The sequence below is a fragment of the Lissotriton vulgaris genome, chromosome 10 (assembly GCF_964263255.1).
Source record: "Lissotriton vulgaris chromosome 10, aLisVul1.2, whole genome shotgun sequence".
In the NCBI taxonomy this organism is placed as follows: domain Eukaryota; kingdom Metazoa; phylum Chordata; class Amphibia; order Caudata; family Salamandridae; genus Lissotriton; species Lissotriton vulgaris.
In genome coordinates this window covers 771,751,323-771,772,906 of record NC_141698.1, presented here as the reverse complement: position 1 = coordinate 771,772,906, position 21,584 = coordinate 771,751,323, and the positions used below count along the sequence as shown (strand labels likewise).

Sequence of the window (21,584 nt, the reverse complement as noted above, 5' to 3'; positions counted from 1 at the left end):
GGAATTTTAGGCAGCATTCAAAGCAGTGAAATTGGGTATCAGCACAATGCCCACCTTGGGTCATTTTGACACTAGGAGAAAGACTATATTGACCATCGATGCCACTCTTTGGGGACTGGATGTGGTACTTTCTCAAGTTGAAGATAGTGTGAAAAAGGTAGTGGTGTTTGCGTCAGGAGCTTTTAGGAAGGCAGAGGAGCACTGCTCGTGTACTGAGAGAGAGGCTCTGACTACAGTCTGGATGGTCCAACATTTTAAGTTTAATTTGTGGGGCATTCCCTTCTTGGTGAGAACTGACTACCGGCTTTTGGTTTCGGTGTTCTCCTGTAACAGCAGGAGACTGACCCCTAGACTCAAGCGGTGGAGTGAAGGTCTAGAAGAATTTAACTTCCAGGTCCATTATCTTTCTGGAACGACTAATAATGCAGTTGAATGCCTGTCACCGTTGCTGGTGGCTGGCAAAAATTATAGGGTCATTGAGGATTTAAATTCTGTGAATTAGTCCATGATTACGAGGGAGGAGTGGCTGAAAAGTAGTGAGGATGAGGTACTATTTTCAATTATAAAAACCTATGTAGTGAATGGGTGGCCTAATTATAAATGGTTAGACCCTGAACTGAGACCATACTGGTCAGTAAGAAATGAGCTTGCATTATTCCAAGATGACCTGGCGAGGGGTGAAAGTATTGTCCCACCCAGAAACTTGAGGCTCAAGATGATCGGCTTAGCCCATGAAGGCCACCTTGGTAGAAGTCTCACTAAGTCCCGGATCAGGGAGAGGTACTGGTGGTTGGGGAGAGATCACCAAGCAGAGGAGGTGGTGAAAGGGTGCAGTTTGTGTGCTTACAATGATAAATCCCATGTGACTAATACTGCCCCTTTGTCACCAGTTACTGTTCCAGAAGAGCCTTGGACAAAGTTTGGCCTTGATATAATGGGCCCGTTTGGGTTGTTACCACCAACGAAGAGATTTGTGTTACCGTTGGTGTATTACATGTCCAAATGGGTAACTAGTAGGTGTGTAGGCACTGTCATTGAGTTCCTTAGAGATTAATTTACAGGTGAAGGGTTACCAAAGTGTCTGGTGATGGATAATTGGGTGCCGTTCACCTCACATGAAATGCAAGAGTTTTTGAATGACTTTGGGATAACAAAATCAGAAGACAGCTCTTTATGTGCCGCAGGACAAGGGTCTTGTGAAACGCATGGATAGGATAGTGAAGGCTGGTGTTCAGAGAGCTTTGGAGTTCAGGTTACCAATTAAAGAAGTGCTTAGGTACATGTGGGGGTGTATCACACTGCTCCCAATTGTATCATGCAGAAGTCACTTTTAGAGTCTTTGAGGGGTAGAGCAGATGTTTCCAAGTTAAACCCTCAGTGGTTGCCTATCAAGTGTGCTGTTATCCTGGACAGAAAGGAGGTGAGTACCAGAATCAGGTCCTACCAGCAGAGGTATAAGCATAGGTATGATGATAAAAACTCATTAATGGACAGGAAATGGAAAGAGGGAGATAGCTCGCTGATAAAGAAACCAAGATGGGAGAGGATGGGAGTAACTGAGTGCATGGGTCCCTGTATCATCTACTCTATCAGGAGAAATGTGGTGACAATCCATACTGGTAGCACGTGGAGCATGTCCAGGTGGTGAGGGACCCCAGTAACAAGTTGCCTACAGATGTGGGATGAGTTCTCCTGATGATCTTCCCTGGAGGGGGGCTGGGGGCCAAGTTGATCCCGCTCATCCAGCCCCAAGGTCCAGAAGGGTGCCATCTCACTTCAGAGATTTTGTTATGAATTAGTGTTCATCACAAATATGCTGTATTATTCTTTTATTCTTTTCTTCAGGCAAACATTTGGGGTGGGCGTATCCTTAAGTTCTTGATTGCTCTATTAGTTAAAATGTAGATATATTTTATTATGCATTGTTTTGGTATGTAAGGGGGATGTGTTATAGTTGTGCACAGCTCCTTTAAATGTATATCAGCAGCTCATGCCAGGAGTGTTCGCAGTCTCCATGGTAGTGATGTTCGACTGAATGTCAATCAGAGACTGGGAGCTGCACTGGCAGGCTGCACTGCGGGTGGTGCCTGCATATTACAATAAACTGGTTTAGTGAAATAACTGGGTTTAGTGAAATAACTGGGCTCAGTGTCGTAACACTGTGCTACTACATACTTTAAAAATTGCACAAAACACAGTTGATGGACAGAATGTAGAACAATGTCATACATTCACCCCAGTACAAGGATCTGGGCCTAAATCCATCATTTTTTTGCACTCCACACCACCCTGGGTTAGACACTGGCTATATGCAAATCAGCTCTGACCCTGTGCCTCATGGGAACAGTCCAGTCCGATCTACTTAGCCATGTCTTTCCCAGACCGGAATCAAGCATCCAAGGACCGCTTTCTGGCTATCAGCCTTCATCAGCCTGGATAGCTTGACTCCAGTGGTGTGGAGAGCCTGGGACTCACGTCTGAGTATACCCAGCACACTCGCGGTGAAAATTGCAAAAAACACAGTTGATGGACAGAATGTAGAACAATGTCATACATTCACCCCAGTACAAGGATCTGGACCTAAATCCATCGTTTTTTTGCAGTCCACACCACCCTGGGATAGACACTGGCTATATGCAAATCAGCTCTGACCCTGTGCCTCATGGGAACAGTCCAGTCCGAACTACCAAGCCATGTCTTTCCCAGACCGGAATCAAGCATCCAAGGACCGGTTTCTGGCTATCAGCCTTCATCAGCCTGGATAGCTTGACTCCAGTGGTGTGGAGAGCCTGGGACTCACCTCTGAGTATACCCAGCACACTTGCGGTGAAAATTGCAAAAAACATTGTTGATGGACAGAATGTAGAACAATGTCATACATTCACCCCAGTACAAGGATCTGGGCCTAAATCTATCATTTTTTTGCACTCCACACCACCCTGGGTTAGACACTGGCTATATGCAAATCAGCTCTGACCCTGTGCCTCATGGGAACAGTCCAGTCCGAACTACCAAGCCATGTCTTTCCCAGACTGGAATCAAGCATCCAAGGACCGGTTTCTGGCTATCAGCCTTCATCAGCCTGGATAGCTTGACTCCAGTGGTGTGGAGAGCCTGGGACTCACGTCTGAGTATACCCAGCACACTTGCGGTGAAAATTGCAAAAAACACAGTTGATGGACAGAATGTAGAACAATGTCATACATTTACCCCAGTACAAGGATCTGGGCCTAAATCCATCGTTTTTTTGCACTCCACACCACCCTGGGTTAGACACTGGCTATATGCAAATCAGCTCTGACCCTGTGCCTCATGGGAACAGTCCAGTCCGAACTACCAAGCCATGTCTTTCCCAGACCGGAATCAAGCATCCAAGGACCGGTTTCTGGCTATCACCCTTCATCAGCCTGGATAGCTTGACTCCAGTGGTGTTTTTTGCAACTACATACTTTAAAGGCATTACCTTCCGAAGTCACTGTGCCACCTTTCGAAGCCCCAGGTAGTCTGGTACAACTAGATATTGTCACTTCTTTGCTTTAACAGACCTCTCTGTACTTTGATGGAGCACTGGAAAGTATTATTTTTGTATTAAATCTTGACTCTGTCTTAAATCGTTCCCCATGAACTAGGTTTTACTTGTTCAGGTCAACGTAGTGGGAAGTTGCCATCTTGTGGTCAGGGTCATGACATGTATCCATGAAGCTCAAGCTTCTCATTTTTTCCCGAAAATGTCCTATGTACCAACACCAACTTGTTGTGTAATATGTTTTTAGTGCCATATTGTACAATGCAGTAAACCGCAATAGCATAATTGACTATTCCTATAGTAATGCAATAGAATGTTTTTATATATTTTTTTCACAAATTTGACACGAGGACATAGATTTTGAAGCTCAATTGAACATTTTGTGCTTCTAAATGTCTAGTTTACCAAGCAATGGTGTAAACAAGTTTTCTTCAACTGTCCACACAAGTTTTTTTTAACCTCTTTATCTCCTTGTAGGTGTCCGAGGATGACTCTTATGTCAGTGATGTAAGCGATAACATTTCAGAAGACAACTTGAGTAATGACATTGAGCTCGATGGACATACTTTGGGTATGTTGTGTCTTGTTGTGTACTGCGCCGCCTGATCATGACCTAGTGCGTCTGATATCAAGTGCGCAAATGTTCTTTCTTTTCTACTTTATCTAGGTCCTTTCATTTTCACTCTGTGGGAATAGAGACTTGGGGCCTGATTTAGAGATCAGCAGACGGGTAGTCCATCACAAACATGACTGATATCTCTTCCGCCTTATTACTAGTGCATTATATCCTAATGTGGTTGTACACGACTCTTGTGCCCCACTTCTTTCTCCTTGTACACCTCTTTATTACTGGGCTAAGAGAAAGATTAGCTGTGCCTCTTGACTTCTTGTAAATAATACACGATAAAAATGTGGGTGTATATATGTATATATGTATGTGTATATATATATATATATATATATATATATATATATATATATATATATATATATATATATATATATATATATATATATAATTAAGAGAATCTGTAGTGATGCAGAAGAAAGAGACAGATGTATAGAAGAATCCATCAGTAGGTTCAGGGCCAGGGGATATAATGACAAAACCCTAAATAAAGTGGCCATAAAAATCCAACAAATAACCAGGGAATCCCTTCTGTCACAAGATAAAAACATCTTGAATAAAAAGGAAGGTTTTGAAAATTCAGAAATCAGGTTCCCCACAGCCTTCAGTCATCAAGACAGAAGAATAAGGTCAATCCTGACTAGGAATTGGCCCATTTTGCAAACAGATGGGGTCCTAGCAGGAGATCTTCCAGCCAATCCAATTATTACGTTTAGGAGGGGACCCTCCTTACGTAGTCATGTCTCCAACCCTTTCCCAGAACTTACTACACAACCAACCCGGTTACCACCTGGAAATGGGTTTTTCAAGTGTAACAGCTGCCGGGCATGTAAATTTGGGGTAAATACTTGCTCATAGTCATACACCACCCCATTCAGTCCTACTCCCCTTCAGATTAAGGGGAATTACAACTGCAGGACTGAATATGCAGTATACGTTCTGACGTGTACTTGCGGCCTGAGATATGTCGGGAGCACCCGGCCAGCAGTACACGCCAGGATACTACAATACCTCTGTGCAATTGTCAACAACGACAGTGCTTATCCTGTCGCCAGGCATTTCAGAAAAGTTCACAATAATAACTTGGAGTGCTTGAATTATTTCGTGTTGACCTCAGTTGCCCAGCCAAGAAGAGGGGGAGACAGGGACAAACTTTTGCGTCAAATGGAGTTGAAAATGATATTAGAGCTCGATACTAAGGCACCGAATGGGCTCAATACCACAGAAGATCTTTATCATTTTCTCTAAGTTGGTTGGGATACTTATTTGATGGCTTCATACTTAATATTGATTTTCCTGTCTTCTTTCACTTTGTAGATACACTGGTATAGTTTTCCGCCTCCCCTCATTGTTAATTCCAGTCATTTCTTTCCCTTCCCTTTTTTAATATATTTGCACTGGGGGCTACTTAATCAAGAATGGATTATTTTATGTTCCATTTTGAGTTTAACACGTGGCATTATGGTGTTATCAGCACATCCAGGATAATAGCATAGAGATCTACCAGACGGGGTGTAAATCAATGAGAGCAATAGGGCTGCCATCGTTATTCGATGGGCCTCATAGTCTAATTAGGAAGGACAGGGTTGTCATCATTTAAAGATGTCCCTGCAGGATTGTTAATAGTATTTATTTTGGTCTTTACGGTACTTGTATTTATATTGCATCATTTGCACAGAGTGTATATGTTTACAAACTTTGTATTTTTTAAACATGTGTATATGGTAATTTTTTAGACATAACAATTAATTTTGTATTGGAAGTTTTTAAGTATTTATACTTTTATAACTGAAATTGCCTATTTTGCACAAAGTGAAAGATTTACAATTTGCACGCCTTTGCACTTTAAACTTTGCACTTTATATACTAGACTGTTTAGACCACATTTATGCATTTATGCAGATACAATCTTGTTTCAAGCCATTTGAATTTAATCAGATAAATATATTTGTGTATTTTCATTATGAGGATTATGATAATGACAGCCATGCACTCAAAGATAAACAGAAAGACCGTAATAGTATTTCTTCTATGCTCACTGATGTCACATGGTGTGCACTAGTAATTTAAAAAACCAGGCATTTTGGGTAATGTGTGACTGTGAACAAGGGCAACCGCCCGAAACGCGTCCGTCTCGTTTGCTGCCTTTGCCTTAATAAATAAGAACTTGCCTTGATTTTGGGACTCGTGTCGCCTTCTGTGTCTGGGGCTCCAGATTTCAGTTGCCGTGTTCTGTCTGTATATATATATATATATACAATCTATATATCCAGCCAAACAAAGTCTCTTTCGGATCCCTGCCGCTTTCAGTGGCGGGCCTCGGACGGGATAGCGAATCCCTTATTATTAAAGCCAAACACTCTCCTAGTGTAAGAAAGAAATCCGGGCCACTTTTGAGTGTTGCAAAGCGTTTTATTTCAAAGAAAACGGCTTTTCTGGACGCGTTTCGCAGGTGAAACCTGCTTTTTCACGAGAACGAGCAAACTGAGTTCAGAGCCATATATACACAGTCACTTAGTATTTGCGTCATACCAAAGGAAATAAACAACAGACTCAGTGATTTACCCACGGGCTGAGTTCAGCAAAATCACATTATGAACGCATTACATATATATTTGAAAGACAGTGTTATTTGCAATTTGTACCATGTCACATTAGCATGTTACGTGAAAAAAGAAGAAGAAAAAGTCTCCATTCACGGAAGCCTTTGAAATCTCATGTGCACTGCCAGTAAAAGTGCAGATCATCGGCGTCATACAGTGGTTTCGGCTAAAGACGCACCCCCCTGTGAGAGTACACATTGCCGATGAGAGTACACGTCACCAGCATTCAACTGTGATTTCGGCCATACTCACACCCCCGTGCGAGAGTGTTGATAACCTAAGAAACCATGCAAGAATTCCTGCGTGATCTTTCGTGATGCTGGGACCACTGCCCCCCAGTGGGGAAATAATAAGAGCCGCTGGTCAACACTTAGTGCCGATATCAAGCATGAGGGTGCCCATTTCAACGGCAGGTACAGCCCAAGTGGGCTAAAAATTTCCAGTTCATAAACAATACACTACAGCCCCAGTGGGCTTAGGAACACCACCAGTTCACATGTTTGGCACCAAGCTTCAGGTTTCAACCGGCCAATTTCATATTCTATCATACAGTTCTTTCTTTATTATATTTTCAACGGGCCGGGCTGTTATGCTCACACAGCCGTCTGTTTAATCAATCGTTCATCACGAGTGCTTTACGAGGCGTCTTCGAGATCAAGGGCAAGTGGCTGGACACACGTAACACGCACAGAGTGTTAGTGGTCCTGAGAGCTCAGCGAGCGGGTGCATACCTTACCCCGCATTTATCACGAACTATTGTTTCTGAAAATGGCATCGAACAGAAATCAACGACGGAATGAGGTGGCTAATCAAATGTTCGCTGATCTGGGGTCTCCCTCGACCGTGAATGCTTCTGGCAACAGAAATCAGAAAAGCAGCGAGTCGAACAAACAGGGATTATGGAATACTCTCTGGAAACTCCTTGTTACCGAACAGAACAAATGGTGGGAATCCACCACCCTCCAAAAATACATCAAAGTCAACAGAGTGCCTAGAGGATTGCGAATTTATACGACACCCACATTCGCAGATCCAGACCCTGACATGGTTGAAGAATGGGCTGAGAATAGTCATGGCTGTTTGATGAGAATGCTGAAAATTCTTGTTAAATATGCGACAAAACATTGTGAGAAATTGGCAGAAGAAATTGAAGCCGTAACCAACCAACTGAAAGCTCTGTATGAGAATGATAAAGATTTTGACAATGAGATGGCCAAATATGACGCAAAACTTGAAAAACTGGAGAAGGAAATTCGTGACAAAAAGGAAAGCAAATTCTCCAGAGACCGCAACGATTATGAGCGCGGCCAAGTGTTGACATTTGCCAAAAGATACGATCATTTGCGCACTACCACTACAGTACCAGTATCAGTGTTACCTCAGAGTACAAGTGAGGTGCAAGCTATTCAACCTAATGCCAGTGATTCCAGAGACGAAGCTGCTTCATCTGCGGGAACCAGTGCTCAGTGAATACTGAATCCGGAGCTCCTAAGCCCAAAAGACAAAATTTGATTGGAATTCGCCATGGTAGCCCAAGGAAGAATGACAGGGCAAAACAAATCCAACGCAGGAGGACCAAAAGGACGAGGTCAAGGCGGGAGAGGCGCCGGAAAATCAAGCTCATTGAACCTCAGCAACATATCAAGCCCAGTGGGATCCAGAACAAGGGGCCAAAAGAAAGGGAAATGATGGATGCACTGACAATTATCAATTTATCCACGAGGGATTTGAGCGAAGCAGAAAAAGAGGTATTGCCTTTGGGATTATCTTTTTGTCCCACTTCTTCCTTTGACTACACCCAAAGTCGAATTGACCTTTTTTACTTTACAAGAAAATTACGATTAAAAAAATGGTATGCCACCAAATCTAACACTGAGACTCAGGAAGTGGCACTGTAATGCGTTCATAATGTGATTTTGCTGAACTCAGCCCGTGGGTAAATCACTGAGTCTGTTGTTTATTTCCTTTGGTATGACGCAAATACTAAGTGACTGTGTATATATGGCTCTGAACTCAGTTTGCTCGTTCTCATGAAAAAGCAGGTTTCACCTGCGAAACGCGTCGAGAAAATCCGTTTTCTTTGAAATAAAACGCTTTGCAACATTCAAAAGTGGCCCGGATTTCTTTCTTACACTAGGAGAGTGTTTGGCTTGAATATATATATATATATATATTTCGCTCACCAAATCGCTGCTAGAGCGGTTTCCCTTCCAGCGACGTTGGTGCCGCCTGTGGTAGCAGCAACCACTCAGTATTCGGTCATTTTCTTGTTCCACACAAATGATCAATGAAATCAAGAGACGGCACACCCGGAAAACAGCACAATGATTTATTGTGCATTAAACTTACTTTTACGGATGACTCGTTTCAGCGTTTGCCTTCATCAAGATATATATATATATATATATATATATATATATATATATATATATATATATATATATATATATATATATACACACACACATATTACATAATGAGTTTTGAGTCTGGCCCCTTCTGCCACTGCTTACTTAGAATGTCATTCCCATTTTACACCAGCCACCAGAACAGCATTCATAGAGTGGGGCAATGTGTCCAGCCCCTTCTGCCATTGTAGTGTCATTCACATAAAAAACTCAACCCACCAGACCGCCTTCGGGTCGGGTGATTGGTATGTCAAGCACTGTGAGTGATGGCATTTTGCCTGTTTACTTTTCAGTGCACGCTCAAAGACATGAGCCTCTGAGAGAAAAGTAGTCCACAACCAGTTACCATCAATGCATACAACACCTACAACTTGCAGGGAGCTGAAATGTTTTGTGTGCAGTGTAAGCCATCAGCCTGAAGACTAACGACTGCTGCCACTCACCAAGAGTGCCTTATGCAGCAGATATGCATCGCACACTATAGCGTCTTCAATAGGAGCAGTCTTCTGTGGCTGGTACCACCCTGGCTTGACTTGTATCCCAGCACTTCAGTCTCCTACCGGCACTTCTCAGGGTCCTGGTGTGGCTGCCCTCATCCTGCTCAGATGCAGCTCTTCAGTGCTGGTGTGTTTCAGCACAGATTGATTAAAAAAGTATTTTTCTTCCTTAAAAGGTTGGCATTCAAGCAACCAGCTCTCTCTTCCTTCTACCTATATAGTACAGAAAAGTATTTGATGCATACTGTCTGAATTGGCAACACAATCATAATTAAGATGGGTCTTCTATCCCAATGCTTTATATAGTATTTAAAAAAAGTTTTTTAAATACAGCAGCTACCTTTAAAAATGATGAAATCACTACTCCTTCAGTTTCTTTTGGAGTCCTGTTCATTCCCTCAGGCCCTGTCCCTCACATAGCCAGGATGGAAAAACAGTGACGATTTTTAAGACTATTTGTTTCCACAATGCAGCAGACTTAAAACACTTTTTTAGGTTTCGCCTGGCGTCCACAGCGCAACAGTGTCGGCGCAGGCGAAATCTTTTGAGTTTCAGTATGGGGCTTTAACTCGCCTCTCTGTTCCATTGGCTAGCTCCATAAATGGATGCTAGCCATTGCAACAGAGATGCGTCAGTCATTGTCCGAGCAGATTCGTGGGCGTTCCGGTGATTTTTTTCGCTCTCTGCCCCTTTAACAACGTCATTGCGGCGGTGGGCGGATGTTTTTTTGTTGTTGAGGGGGACAGGATGTTGTGTTCAGTTCATCGTGGCTTTTGCGGGAGTGGGCTGCGCGATTTATGTTGCCGGGATGTTTGCGAGCAGGTAAGCAGCATTTTCTTCTAATTTTATTTTAACTTTATACGTCTTTCCGTTTTTGTCGTCTCTGTGTATTGTTGTCCTTGGCTTCTTTCCGTCTTGTCGTTTCTGTGTACTGTACTGCTTGTCTGTTGTCTTTTGTCTTGTACCGTCGTGCGTGGCTGTTGTTTTTGTGTCCTTTACCGTCGTGGGTGGCTGCTGTCTCGTCTCTGTGTATTGTTGTCCGTGGCTTCGTTCGTGATGTTTTTGGACGGCATTTTTTCAGGGAGCTGGGGCGGGTGGGTCACGAGTGCCTGGCGTTGCTTGTTCAGTGTGTGAATGTGCCTATTTTTCTCTGGTGACCTTCGAAATAGGATTTCAACTAAACTGATTAAAAGAATACTTTTGCAGTCGTGTATCTGAAAGGGTCTTAGTACAGTTCACTAGTGAGTAAATGTAGTGTGGATGACGTTGGATTAGGAAGAATAAAACTGTCTGCCCTGGCGCAATATTCACATCCTGTTTTTCCAACACTATCCCCGCAGCAGCTAATTCCGTAGTTTAGAATTTAAAATGGCCCCTTCTGTTGTAAACAAAACACCCTGAATCTGCATTCCTGCCTTTCACTGTCAGAGACTCGTTTCTTCTGCCCATGCTTATTTCCGGTAGTTACCGCAATGTTGCACTGTTTGTTTCCTCGATATGAAAACTGGTGATTTGGACTTTCTTTCTTTCATATGATTTTTGGAGAGGTGTATTGGGAATTTTAAACTGTGCTGCCTGTAACTTTTCAGTTACTTCAGAGCGCAACATGGCTGCAGCCATTGGGAATGCAGGAGAACGGCAGAGCAGCTGCCCCTTAGAATCTCTGTTGATGAGTGCTTCAGCCGCACTGCCCTTTTATAGCTGCCAAAGTAGATGAATATTCACATCCTGTTTTTCCACCACTTTCCCTGCAGCAGCTAATACCGTAGTTTAGAATTTAAAATGGGCCCTTCTATTGTAAACAAAACACCCTGAATCGGCATTCCTGCCTTTCACTGTCAGAGACTCGTTTCTTCCGCCCACGCTTATTTCCCATAGTTACCGCAATGTTGCACTGTTTGTTTCCTCGATATGAAAACTGATGATTTGGACTTATTTTCTTTCTTTCATATGATTTGGGGGTGGGGCGCAACGTGGCTGCAGCCATTGAGAATGCAGGAGAACGGCAGAGCAGCTGCCCCTTAGAATCTCTGTTGATGAGTGCTTTAGCCGCACTGCCCTTTTAGAGCTGCCAAAGTAGATGGGGCTATTATGAGACCCAAGTCCCTGTAGTAACTTGTAAAGTGAAGTGTAGCAAGCCTTCAAGTCCGCCCGCTGCAGATTGCTTGTGCAGGATGTCATTATCTTGGTCTCCGGTTTTCCCCCAAAATTAAATCTTAATAAATAAAAAATATATAAACATATGTTCACTTGTGAGTCACATTTTGTTCCTGCTCACCACTGCATACAGCATGGTTCAGTGGGTCAGCCCACTTCATTCATAAACGGTCTTGCACCGTGGGTGAAACCAGTTGTCCTGACCACGTGTGCACAGCTTCCTGAAACGACGTGCACTTGACTACCAGAGATATAACGTTGCTGGGCTCATGAACCATTCCTTTATTTTATCTTTACTATACCTTCACCATTATTTTTACATACTGAAAATGTTTGCAAAAACAATATATTGCACGCCAGACGAGGCCAGAACTCAGTGAGTGAGATTTCAGAAATCCGAACAACCCAAATTACTTCACCCTACATATCTGGGCAGAACGCTTTTTTTGCCCCTGTCCTCCCAAGATAAACTTGATGGTGCACACTTTCCTAAGCCTCGCAAGGACAAAGGTAAAAAATCCAGGGGAATTTACACATGTTGGCAAGAATGTATAGACACGCCATTGTGACACAGTGATGCATTCACCACACTCACCTCGCTGCTAAACATGGCACTGACGAGAGAGAGAGAGAGAGAGAGAGAGAGAGTGAGAGAGTGAGAGTGAGAGTGAGAGTGAGAGTGAGAGAGTGAGAGTGAGAGTGAGAGTGAAAAAAAAAAAACATGAACACACAGACCTTACGAGGGCACCATTCGCACATTACTCATGCGCCGTGACACACGGGCACACCCCAACATGATGCCATCTGAATGAAATGCCAGCATGGTGGGGGAGATAGTGGCCTTACTGCTGGCCCTGTCGGGCTGGGTGCTGGTCTGCTCCACGCTGCCCACCAACTACTGGAAGTATGTGGCTCTGTGTGTGGCTCTGTAGGTATGTGTGTTTGTGTGTGGCATTTGCAAGAGATTAAGCTATTGGCATTGTAAATGAAAGTGACATTTATTTATATATTTTCAAAACCAACACATCAATAATCATTTTGTCATTTACAATGCCAATAGCTCTAACTTTTTCTAAGGCGAAACCGTTGCATTGTAAATGCTTGTTCTTAGGATGCGCCATAGGAATTCAGCACCTGTTCGAGTGCTGCATTTTTAGTTGCTGTTTTTTGCGAAGGAAAGCGCATTAGAAGGGACGGGCATGGGCAAGGGCAAGCAAGTCTTTGAAGTGCCGGGGAGTAAAACCATGGCTGTTTACTCGTAGGGTCTCATGCGCCTTGCGAGGTTGCCATCTCTTGAGCATCGTGAGTTTATATACGGTGTTATGGTAGGCAGCGTTTCCGGCAGCATTTCCAAATGCTGCTGAGATGTCTACATCGGATTAGATATCAGTGCTGCTTGTTTATACGCTAGTATCCCTCTGTAAGCTGTTTTGTGTTTGCCCCCTAGAGCAAGCATTATATATTTGCAAATACAATTTGCACAATTTTTTTGTACTTTTGTTAAGTAAGCTGTTAAATGAGCTCAGACCATCAACCTTTTAGCTTAGCTTTATTCCATGTAATTAACGACACACCGGTAAGAGAGGCAGCGTTCCGGTCACCAGCTCACACTCATGGACAACTGCAACTGCCATAATCAACTGTCAACTAAAACTGTCAGCTGGCATAGGACAATGCCATCTGACGTCATGTATACAAATGCGGGGAGTCGCGCGGCAGGGACGGGGGCATGCAGGGGACAAACGCGAAAGGGAAAGATTACCAACGTGTAACACATCTCCTTACGGAGGGAAGGGAAAAAAAACATGTAACTCTTAGACACACACGAGATCCTTGTACTTGGACCACAAGGCGTCCATGTCAACACGGGTAACTGGTTTCTTCCCCGTCGTCATCATCTGTGTTTAGTCCAACATCGGACCTCTAGTAGTTCTCTGTTCCAGAACCACTGGTGGTGTTGCTGTCAACAGGGTCCATTTCTTCCGTAAAGGCTTTCAGTAAGTCCTGTCCATCCTCCAACGTGGACGAATGAATTTCACAGGAGGATTTGGCAGAGTCCTCTGATCCGCCTAACTCGTGTTCACCAATAGACTCAATATCCATCCAGTTAGCTCCTAAGTCTACTTCAGGGTGTGGACGTTGTAGGTGTTTTTGTGTCTCCTCACCCTCATTCTCTGACTCCTCATATTACAACCAGTCGTAGTAATCCTTCTTGTTGTTGTGCTCTAGTTTTCCTTTATTTGTACCATCTTCTCCATCCAGGTCAGTGTCACCTGCCTGATAATCCTTTTCCTTAGGATACTTCCTTGTCCAGACCACACTGCATCTAAGCCTACTCATACAACTGGTTTCCTTCCCATCATCGTCATCTGTGTTTGGTCCCAAGTCGGTCCTCTTGTTGTACTCTGTACCAGAGCCACTGGTAGTGTTCCTTTCAACACTCCTAAATAAGCTCAGACCATTAACCTTTTAACATAGCTTTATTCCATGTAATTAACGACTCACGGGTAAGAGAGGCAGCGCTCCGGTCACCAGCTCACACTCATGGACAGCTGCAACTGTCATAATCAACTGTCAACTAAAACTGTCAGCTGGCATAGGACAATGCCATCTGACGTAATGTATGCAAATGCGGGGAGTCGCGCGGCAGGGAGGGGGGCATGCAGGGGAGCATGCAGGGGAAAAACGCGAAAGGGAAAGATTACCAATGTAACAACTTTTGTTTTCACTTTATGTAACCGTGATGTTGCGATCCTAAACTCCTCTGAGCTAGGTTTTTTTTACCAGCTGTACCGGCAGATTTCAGGACATTTAGCAAATTTCCCTGTTTTTAGAGAAGGTTGACTGAAAAAAGCGGGAGGTGCTTTGTATGTTTTATAAAGCAGGGATAGTTAGCAGAAAAGCATTTTATTAACAGGCAAGCTACTGGGTTTAAAAATTATATTTTATGTATGCTCCTACTGCCTGTTCTGTAATTCTCTGCTGAGGAGCTATGTCATCGCGCAATAACTACACGCCACGCAGTTACTTGAAGCGTAAAAGGCCATTTTATTCAAAAAATGTTGTCCTAAATCCAATTCGATTAACAAACATGAATGCAACTGTATAACTTTTATCACAACAATAACTTTCTCCCCATCCATTCTTAAACCGTCTCACCTGTTTCGCTCCTCCACTTTCTCTCTGCAACATGCTCCATACATCCATTCTCACCTTCACTGCCCTCTAAAACATCCTCTCTTGACTTTGTTCTGTTGCTTCTTGCATCCTGCGCCCCGCCATCAATCACCTGTGCACTCCCCCACCCCACCCCTCCCCCCCTGCCGAGGGGTGACTCCGCCCGTAGGTGACTCACCGCCCCTCCAAAGTCCCACCCACCATATGGACTTGTTCCATAATTTGCTAATCACATCTCGTAGCTCCATTATATAATATGCGTTTCCCATCCGCGAAAGGTGCACCCCATCGTCACTGGCTCCTCCAGCCTTAAACCTCCATGGGCAATCACCTTTATATCCTTTGTCTGGCAGAAAACCTTCGTAGCTCCATTCAATTTTCTGCATGCTTTGTCAATGGCCACATGAGTGATGACCCCCCCTTCACACCCTATGAGGCACCAGCTCAGTCCTTATTAAGCATTTTACTGCCAAATTCTTCTTCAACACCTCCAAGTCCCTCTGCATGTGCTGCAGCAGTGCCAGTCCTGACGCTCTCACAAAGTCATTTTCTCCTTGGTGTAACACGAGCATATCTGGGCAGCCCCTCTGAGGTATCATCTTTGTCAACCATGACAGTAAGGCACCCCAGCGCATTTCCCCTTTTCTCCACCAACAAACTTCCTGATGGGTGCTCTTCAAACCAAGGGTACATCCATAGACCTGCTGGTCTGCATACTTGGCTGCCCAGTGCACGAAAGAGTGTCCCACAATCCAGGTAACCGTCTTGGTTCCTGGTCCTCTCATGCAGCCTGTAGTATAAAGAGATGGTGATTAGCTACCAGAAAACAAACCTCTTCATCACCCACCCGCTCCCTCATCGCCCATTGTTCTACCCGCAGTTCCAGCCTGTATTTCCTGACATACTTCTCACATCTGGAACGCTATCGACCTATTTAGCGAATATTGCTCCATGACCAACCCAAATCTGCAGCCGATGTGGCCGTGCCTATGCGGAAGGAATGTGTCCCATAGTCAGCTGGCTCCCTATCCACCATTCGAAGTGCCCGGCGTAAGACCACTAGTAATTGGAAAGCTGTCACTTGCTCCCCTGAAGCATGACAGAAAACCTCCTCTCTGGACCGCCCCAAACTTGACAAGTACTTCTGTCATTCCCGCACTGGGCACACCTCGCTGCACCCACTCTCCTTCACCCACACCCATCTTCCCCTACCCGCCTGATCCTTCTTGGGGTGATTCAACCATATTCCCAATCTTCTTTGGTCCAAAAGCACCTCACCATATGGCAGCCCCGCCCGCTGTGTTGATCCCAACAATTCTGAGACCCTGAAACCCCCAAAAACATCCAGATCATGCATAATCTGAATATGGACACCTCAACTGTGTCATAACAATCTGCTAAAACCCCCAGCAACTCCCTCAACAAATCGAATGTGATGGCTTCTCTCAAAACACCCCCTTGCCCCATGCTCCCGTTTCCAACCTTTCAGTATTCTATTCAGAATTTATTCCTTGGCTGGATCAAAACCAAGATCTAGCTTACTCTATATGGATATCCTAGCGAACTTCCCTGCTATTGTCGTCTGTGACAAACCTTTATCTATGCAACGTAACCCAAAACTCCCTGATCCATCACTTGGCGTGTGATACTCATTGTCGCCACAGATTGACCCAAAAATGCCCCAAACTCTGACTATGCCAGCCTGTAGCTCCATTGCGTGGATTCTACCACCGACTTTTCAACCAGCCCTTCTACTTTTACTCCCCCAGGGCCCCGATGTCATCCGGCAACTCTGTCTTGCGCTTCTTCGCTCCAGGCGCCGGTCTTTGAAATCGCTGCCACTGCGAACGAGACAAAGCATCCTCAACATCATTGCTATCCCCTGGAACTTGATTAGCACGAAAAACCACATTCAACTTCAGACACTTCAGCATAAACCTGCGGAACAGTCTCAACACCCTCCAATCCCTCGCCTTCTGTCTGTTTACCAGTTCCACCACTGTCATGTTGTCTACATAAAAAAGCACCGTGGGATTCTGCAGTTTACCGCCTCACACCGCCAATGCCACTAGAAGCAGGAAAAACTCCAAAAATGCAATGCTCCGCCCTTGGCTCGACCAATGTGTCCGCCAACTCTCTGCACACCAACGTCCATCCCAGAAAAAAACAAAACCTGAAGCAGCTGCAGCATCTGAAAAGATCTGAACCTGCCAGACTGTATTCTCCTCCACAAAATCCAAAGATACACCATTGAATTCAACCAAAAACATCTGCCACACTCTCATATCTGCCCTGACCCCCATTGAGATCCTGACCCTGTGGTGTGGTAATACTGCACCTGACATGGCCATGCCAAGTTGCCTGCAAAAAGTCCTCCCCGTTCTCACCACCCTGCAAGCAATGTTCAGGAAACCCAGCAACTTCTGCACGGCCCTCAACTCAAACTTCCTTTCACCCATCACTAGTAACAGGAATGCCTGAATGTCATCCACTTTCTCTTTGGGCAGTCGTGAGTCCAGTTCTATGCCCATAAAAGTCAACCTGCATCTGGGCCCAGCTGTTTATTCTTGCGCCAGTGGCACCCCAAATGTTTGTGTCAATATCTCAAACTGGTGTAATGCTATCTCTCATAGTCCGGAGCCTCCTTTTCCTATGAAGAGGAAGTCATCCAGGTAATGTGACACCACTCTGTGACCACTGCTCTGGACGAACACCCCCTGCAGGAATGCACTGAACATCTCAAACAGTGCGCAAGAAATCGCGCACGCCATGGGCAAGACTTTGCCCACATAAATGGTGCCCTCAAACCGCATGCCCAGTAGCGGAAAATCCACTGGGTGTATGGGCAGTACATGAAGTCCTAAGCAATACAGATAAAATACTTAGGAATTCATAGCCTAATAAAATTTTTACCGAGAGGTTGTTTGTTTTTTCTCGCAGACTCAAGTTAAAGGCTGCGGTATGGTCAAATATTTCTTGTATGATTAAATATACGTGTGCTTAAATGCTCATATTGATGTCACTGAAAAGTACCTTGACAACTTTCCCTTCTTTTTTTGAAATGTTATCACTTTTTTGTATAAATTGTTCACACTAGCTATATGTCTTCACATTGTTCATGTAATTTGATTTATGTGTTGTAAAAAGTAGGCATCACGACTTTTTTGGTCAGTACGTAAATAGCAGTGTAATTTCTCTTGTCATAAATAATATCCACCAAATTTACCCTTTTTTCATAAAATTGATGAATAAAAACGGCGTAAATAATCGCCCTGATAAACATATTAAGCTTTGTTTATCTTTTCATCCAAAATTGAATGGTATGAAATACAGTGAAGCGCGGGTTCCTTTCTCTTTTTGTATAACTCATAACAACTGTATGACAGCATCGTCCACTGAGGCATACAGTACCCTAGAGTCTTCCTCAGCAATGAAATCCTTGACTAATCCCCCTTCTGGCCATGATAGGTGATGAATCGTTCTGAACTCCCCTAGTTCCTTTTTGGGGACCACCCCTAGGGGTGACACAATCAAGTCTTCAAGTGGCCAGTCCGTGAATGGATCGGTCATCCTTCTCTCCTCAACTTATTTTTCCAGTTTTACTGCCACCACCTTGGGTAATTCTTTGGCTGATTTCAAGTGGTCCGCCCATCTACATCCCTGTGGACCCCGGTAACCTACCCTGAATCACTCAATAAAACCCCATTGTAAATGAAGGGCAGCCTCCTTGTCGGGGTAAATCGAGAGCCACGGGCTCATGGCTCTCGAGGATTTTGTGGATGACCTCCACTGCATCCATAGTTTTTGAGCCACTTCCCCCACAGCTTGTCCGGATTAATGCTAACCCTGGCCCCAAATTCTTCATCATAGCTCAGCCATGCGAAACCACCAAAATGCATCTGAGCTTTTTGGATACTATCCATGTATTTTAACAAGGTGACTGCTGTGTCGAGGTACTTCTTGCAGTAAATGCTAGCGCATATCAGGAATGCAAAGGTCCAGTTTTCCATATAAATGGACACCCATTGCCTCCTTGTCAATTCTGATTCTTCTTCCTCCGACCCCTCCTTAGCCTATATCTCTCCATGCAATAACTTAAAACATCAATGTATTCGTGTTTCCAAATCCTGTTTTTAGTCTTGTCAGCTAGGTGTGAACCCAATGGCATCGCCAACCCCCATGTATGGCAATTTTTTGTGGTTTTTGTTGTCTATTTCATCCTCCTTCAATCAATCAATCAGGGGAAATGTAAGCAAGCTACTCACCCGTGATGGTCTCAAGGTGCTGGGGGGGGAGCAACTCCGTTCAGTCAAAGAACCAGGTCCTGAGTGTCTTACTGAAGAGGTTAAGGGAAGGGGCACGTCTGATGTCGATTAGGAGTTTGTTCCAGGTCGTGGCCATGATGTAGAAAAAGGCTGTTTCACCTGTTCTGGCTCTGTGGATCCGTGGGGTTTCGGCTAGGGCGAGGTCAGCGGATCAGAGGTCTCTCTTCGGTACGGGAAGGAGATTCTCTCATTGAGGTATTGGGGTCTGGTGCTGTTGAGGCATTTGTAGTGGTGGGTGAGTATCTTGAAGGTAACTCTCTTCTCAACAGGGAGCCAGTGGAGGTTACGCAGGTGTTGGGCGATGTGTTTGTGTCGAGGGATGCCAAGGACTAGTCTGGCTGCAGTGTTCTGTATGGTCTGGAGTTTGCGGAGCAGAGACTTGTTGATCCTGGCGTTGAGGGCATTTCCGTAGTCCAGTCTGCTGGTTATGAGTGCGTGGGTGATGGTCTTCCTTGATTCAGGGGGATCCATCCGAATGTCTTTCAGAGAATGCGGAGTGTGTTGAAGTAGCTGGAGGTGAGGGCGTTGACCTGTCAGGTCATGGAGAGGGCAGAGTCTAGTACGATGCCGAGGTTATGGGCGTGGTCTGTGGGGGTGGGAAGGCTGCCAAGGGAGGTGGCCCACCAGGTGTTGTCCCATGCAGAGGGGGAGGGTCTGAGGATGAGGACCTCTGTCTTCTCCGTTTTGCGTGTCAGGCAACTGCTGCTCATCCAGGATGCGACGTCCTTCATTCCTTCCCGGTAGTTAAGTCTGGTGGTGATGGGGTCCTTGGTGAGGGAGAGGATGAGCTAGTGGGAGGATGAGCATGGGCATAGGATATTATGCTGAGTCCGTGCTGTCTGGCGATGGCGGCGAGGGGTGCCATGTACATTTTGAAGAGCGTGGGGCTAGGCGACATTCCTTGGGGTACTCCGCAGTTGATTTCCATGGGTTCGAAGAGGAAGAGTCTGATTCTTTGGGTTCTGCCGGTGCGGAAGGAGCGGATCCAGTAGAGGGCAGTTCCCTGTATGCCGGCGTCGTGGAGTCTGCCGGTAAGTGTGCGTTGGGATACTGTGTTGAACCCTGCACAGAGGTCGAGTAGGATCAGGGCCGCGGTGGGTCCTTGGTTGAGGAGGGTGCAGTTGTTGTCAGTGGCGGTGAGTAGAATGGTCTCAGTGCTGTACTTGCTGCGGAATCCGGATTGAGAGTGTTCGAGGATAGTTTTCTTCAATGAATTTTGTTAGCTGTGCATTGACTGTCTCCTCAGTGACTTACGCCACGTAGTGGAGGAGGAAGATGGGTCGGTAGCTCTTGAGGTCCATGGGATCTGCTGAGGGCTTATTGAGCAGGGGTTTGACTTCTGCGCGTTTACAGTCATCTGGAACAATCTTGAAGGTGATGTTGATGGTGCATCGTAGTTCTGGAACGATGGCGGTGGCGACTCTGGTAGATGTGTGGCGGGCAGGGGTTCGTGGGGGCTCCTGAGTGGATGCCTTTTATGGTCGAAGTGGTGTCTTCGGTGGTGACTGATGTCTAGGAGGAGATGGTGGTCTGGCTGGCATTGCTAGAGAAGGAAGTGGTTTCGGAGTCAGGTGTCTGGTTGTCAAAGTGGTTGTAGGGGCTCTTGATTTTCAGATGGAAGCAGGATCCGAGCTTATTAAGGAGGTCCTTGGAGGGGGTGATGTCAGTGGTTTTGCTGAGGGGCTTGGTGAATTCCTGAAAGATGCTGAAGAGTTCCTTGGAGTTGCTGGAGTTGGCGAGGATCTTGCTTTGGATGAAGGTCCTTTTGGTGGATCGGATGTGTTGGTGGTATTCCGTCATGGCGTTCTTGTAGGTGGTGCGATCTTCTGACGTTTTGCTGTTTCTCCAGTTCTTCTCCAGACGTCTGTAGGTGCGTCTGGATACATGCAGGTCATTGGTGAACCAGGTGGCCTTCCCCGGGGTGCTGTCTGTTGGAGGTACGTAGGGGTGCAAGCATGCCTGTGCAGTTGGAGATCCATCTGTGGGGTATCTTTGATGCGAGGTTGGCGTTGGTCGAGGTGGTGGGGGCGTCTCGGATGAGGGTGGAGTTGAGCTGCTCCTCAGTGATTTTGCTCCAGTTCCTTCATGGAGGGAGTGGTGCAGGTTTGGGCGGCGTGTGTTTGTCGATGTGGAAGTGTACACAGTGGTGGTCCACCCATGAGGATTGCATGATGTAGCTGAAGTGGATGTTGTTACCTTCTGCGAAGATGGGGTCGAGGGTGTGTCCTACATTGTGGGTGGGTGTGGTGACGAGCTGTTGGCG

At 45.2% G+C, this 21,584-nt stretch overlaps 1 protein-coding gene across 1 annotated transcript in view; it reads left to right on the top strand.

Moving 5' to 3' along the window:
- OSBPL3 (oxysterol binding protein like 3) overlaps positions 1-21,584 on the top strand; it is a 909,495-nt gene that overhangs the window by 641,382 nt on the left and 246,529 nt on the right. Inside the window, exon 15 of the mRNA XM_086941688.1 lies at positions 4,004-4,097. Within this exon, the coding sequence (XP_086797814.1) occupies positions 4,004-4,097 (94 nt within the window). The remainder of the gene's footprint in view (positions 1-4,003; positions 4,098-21,584) is intronic.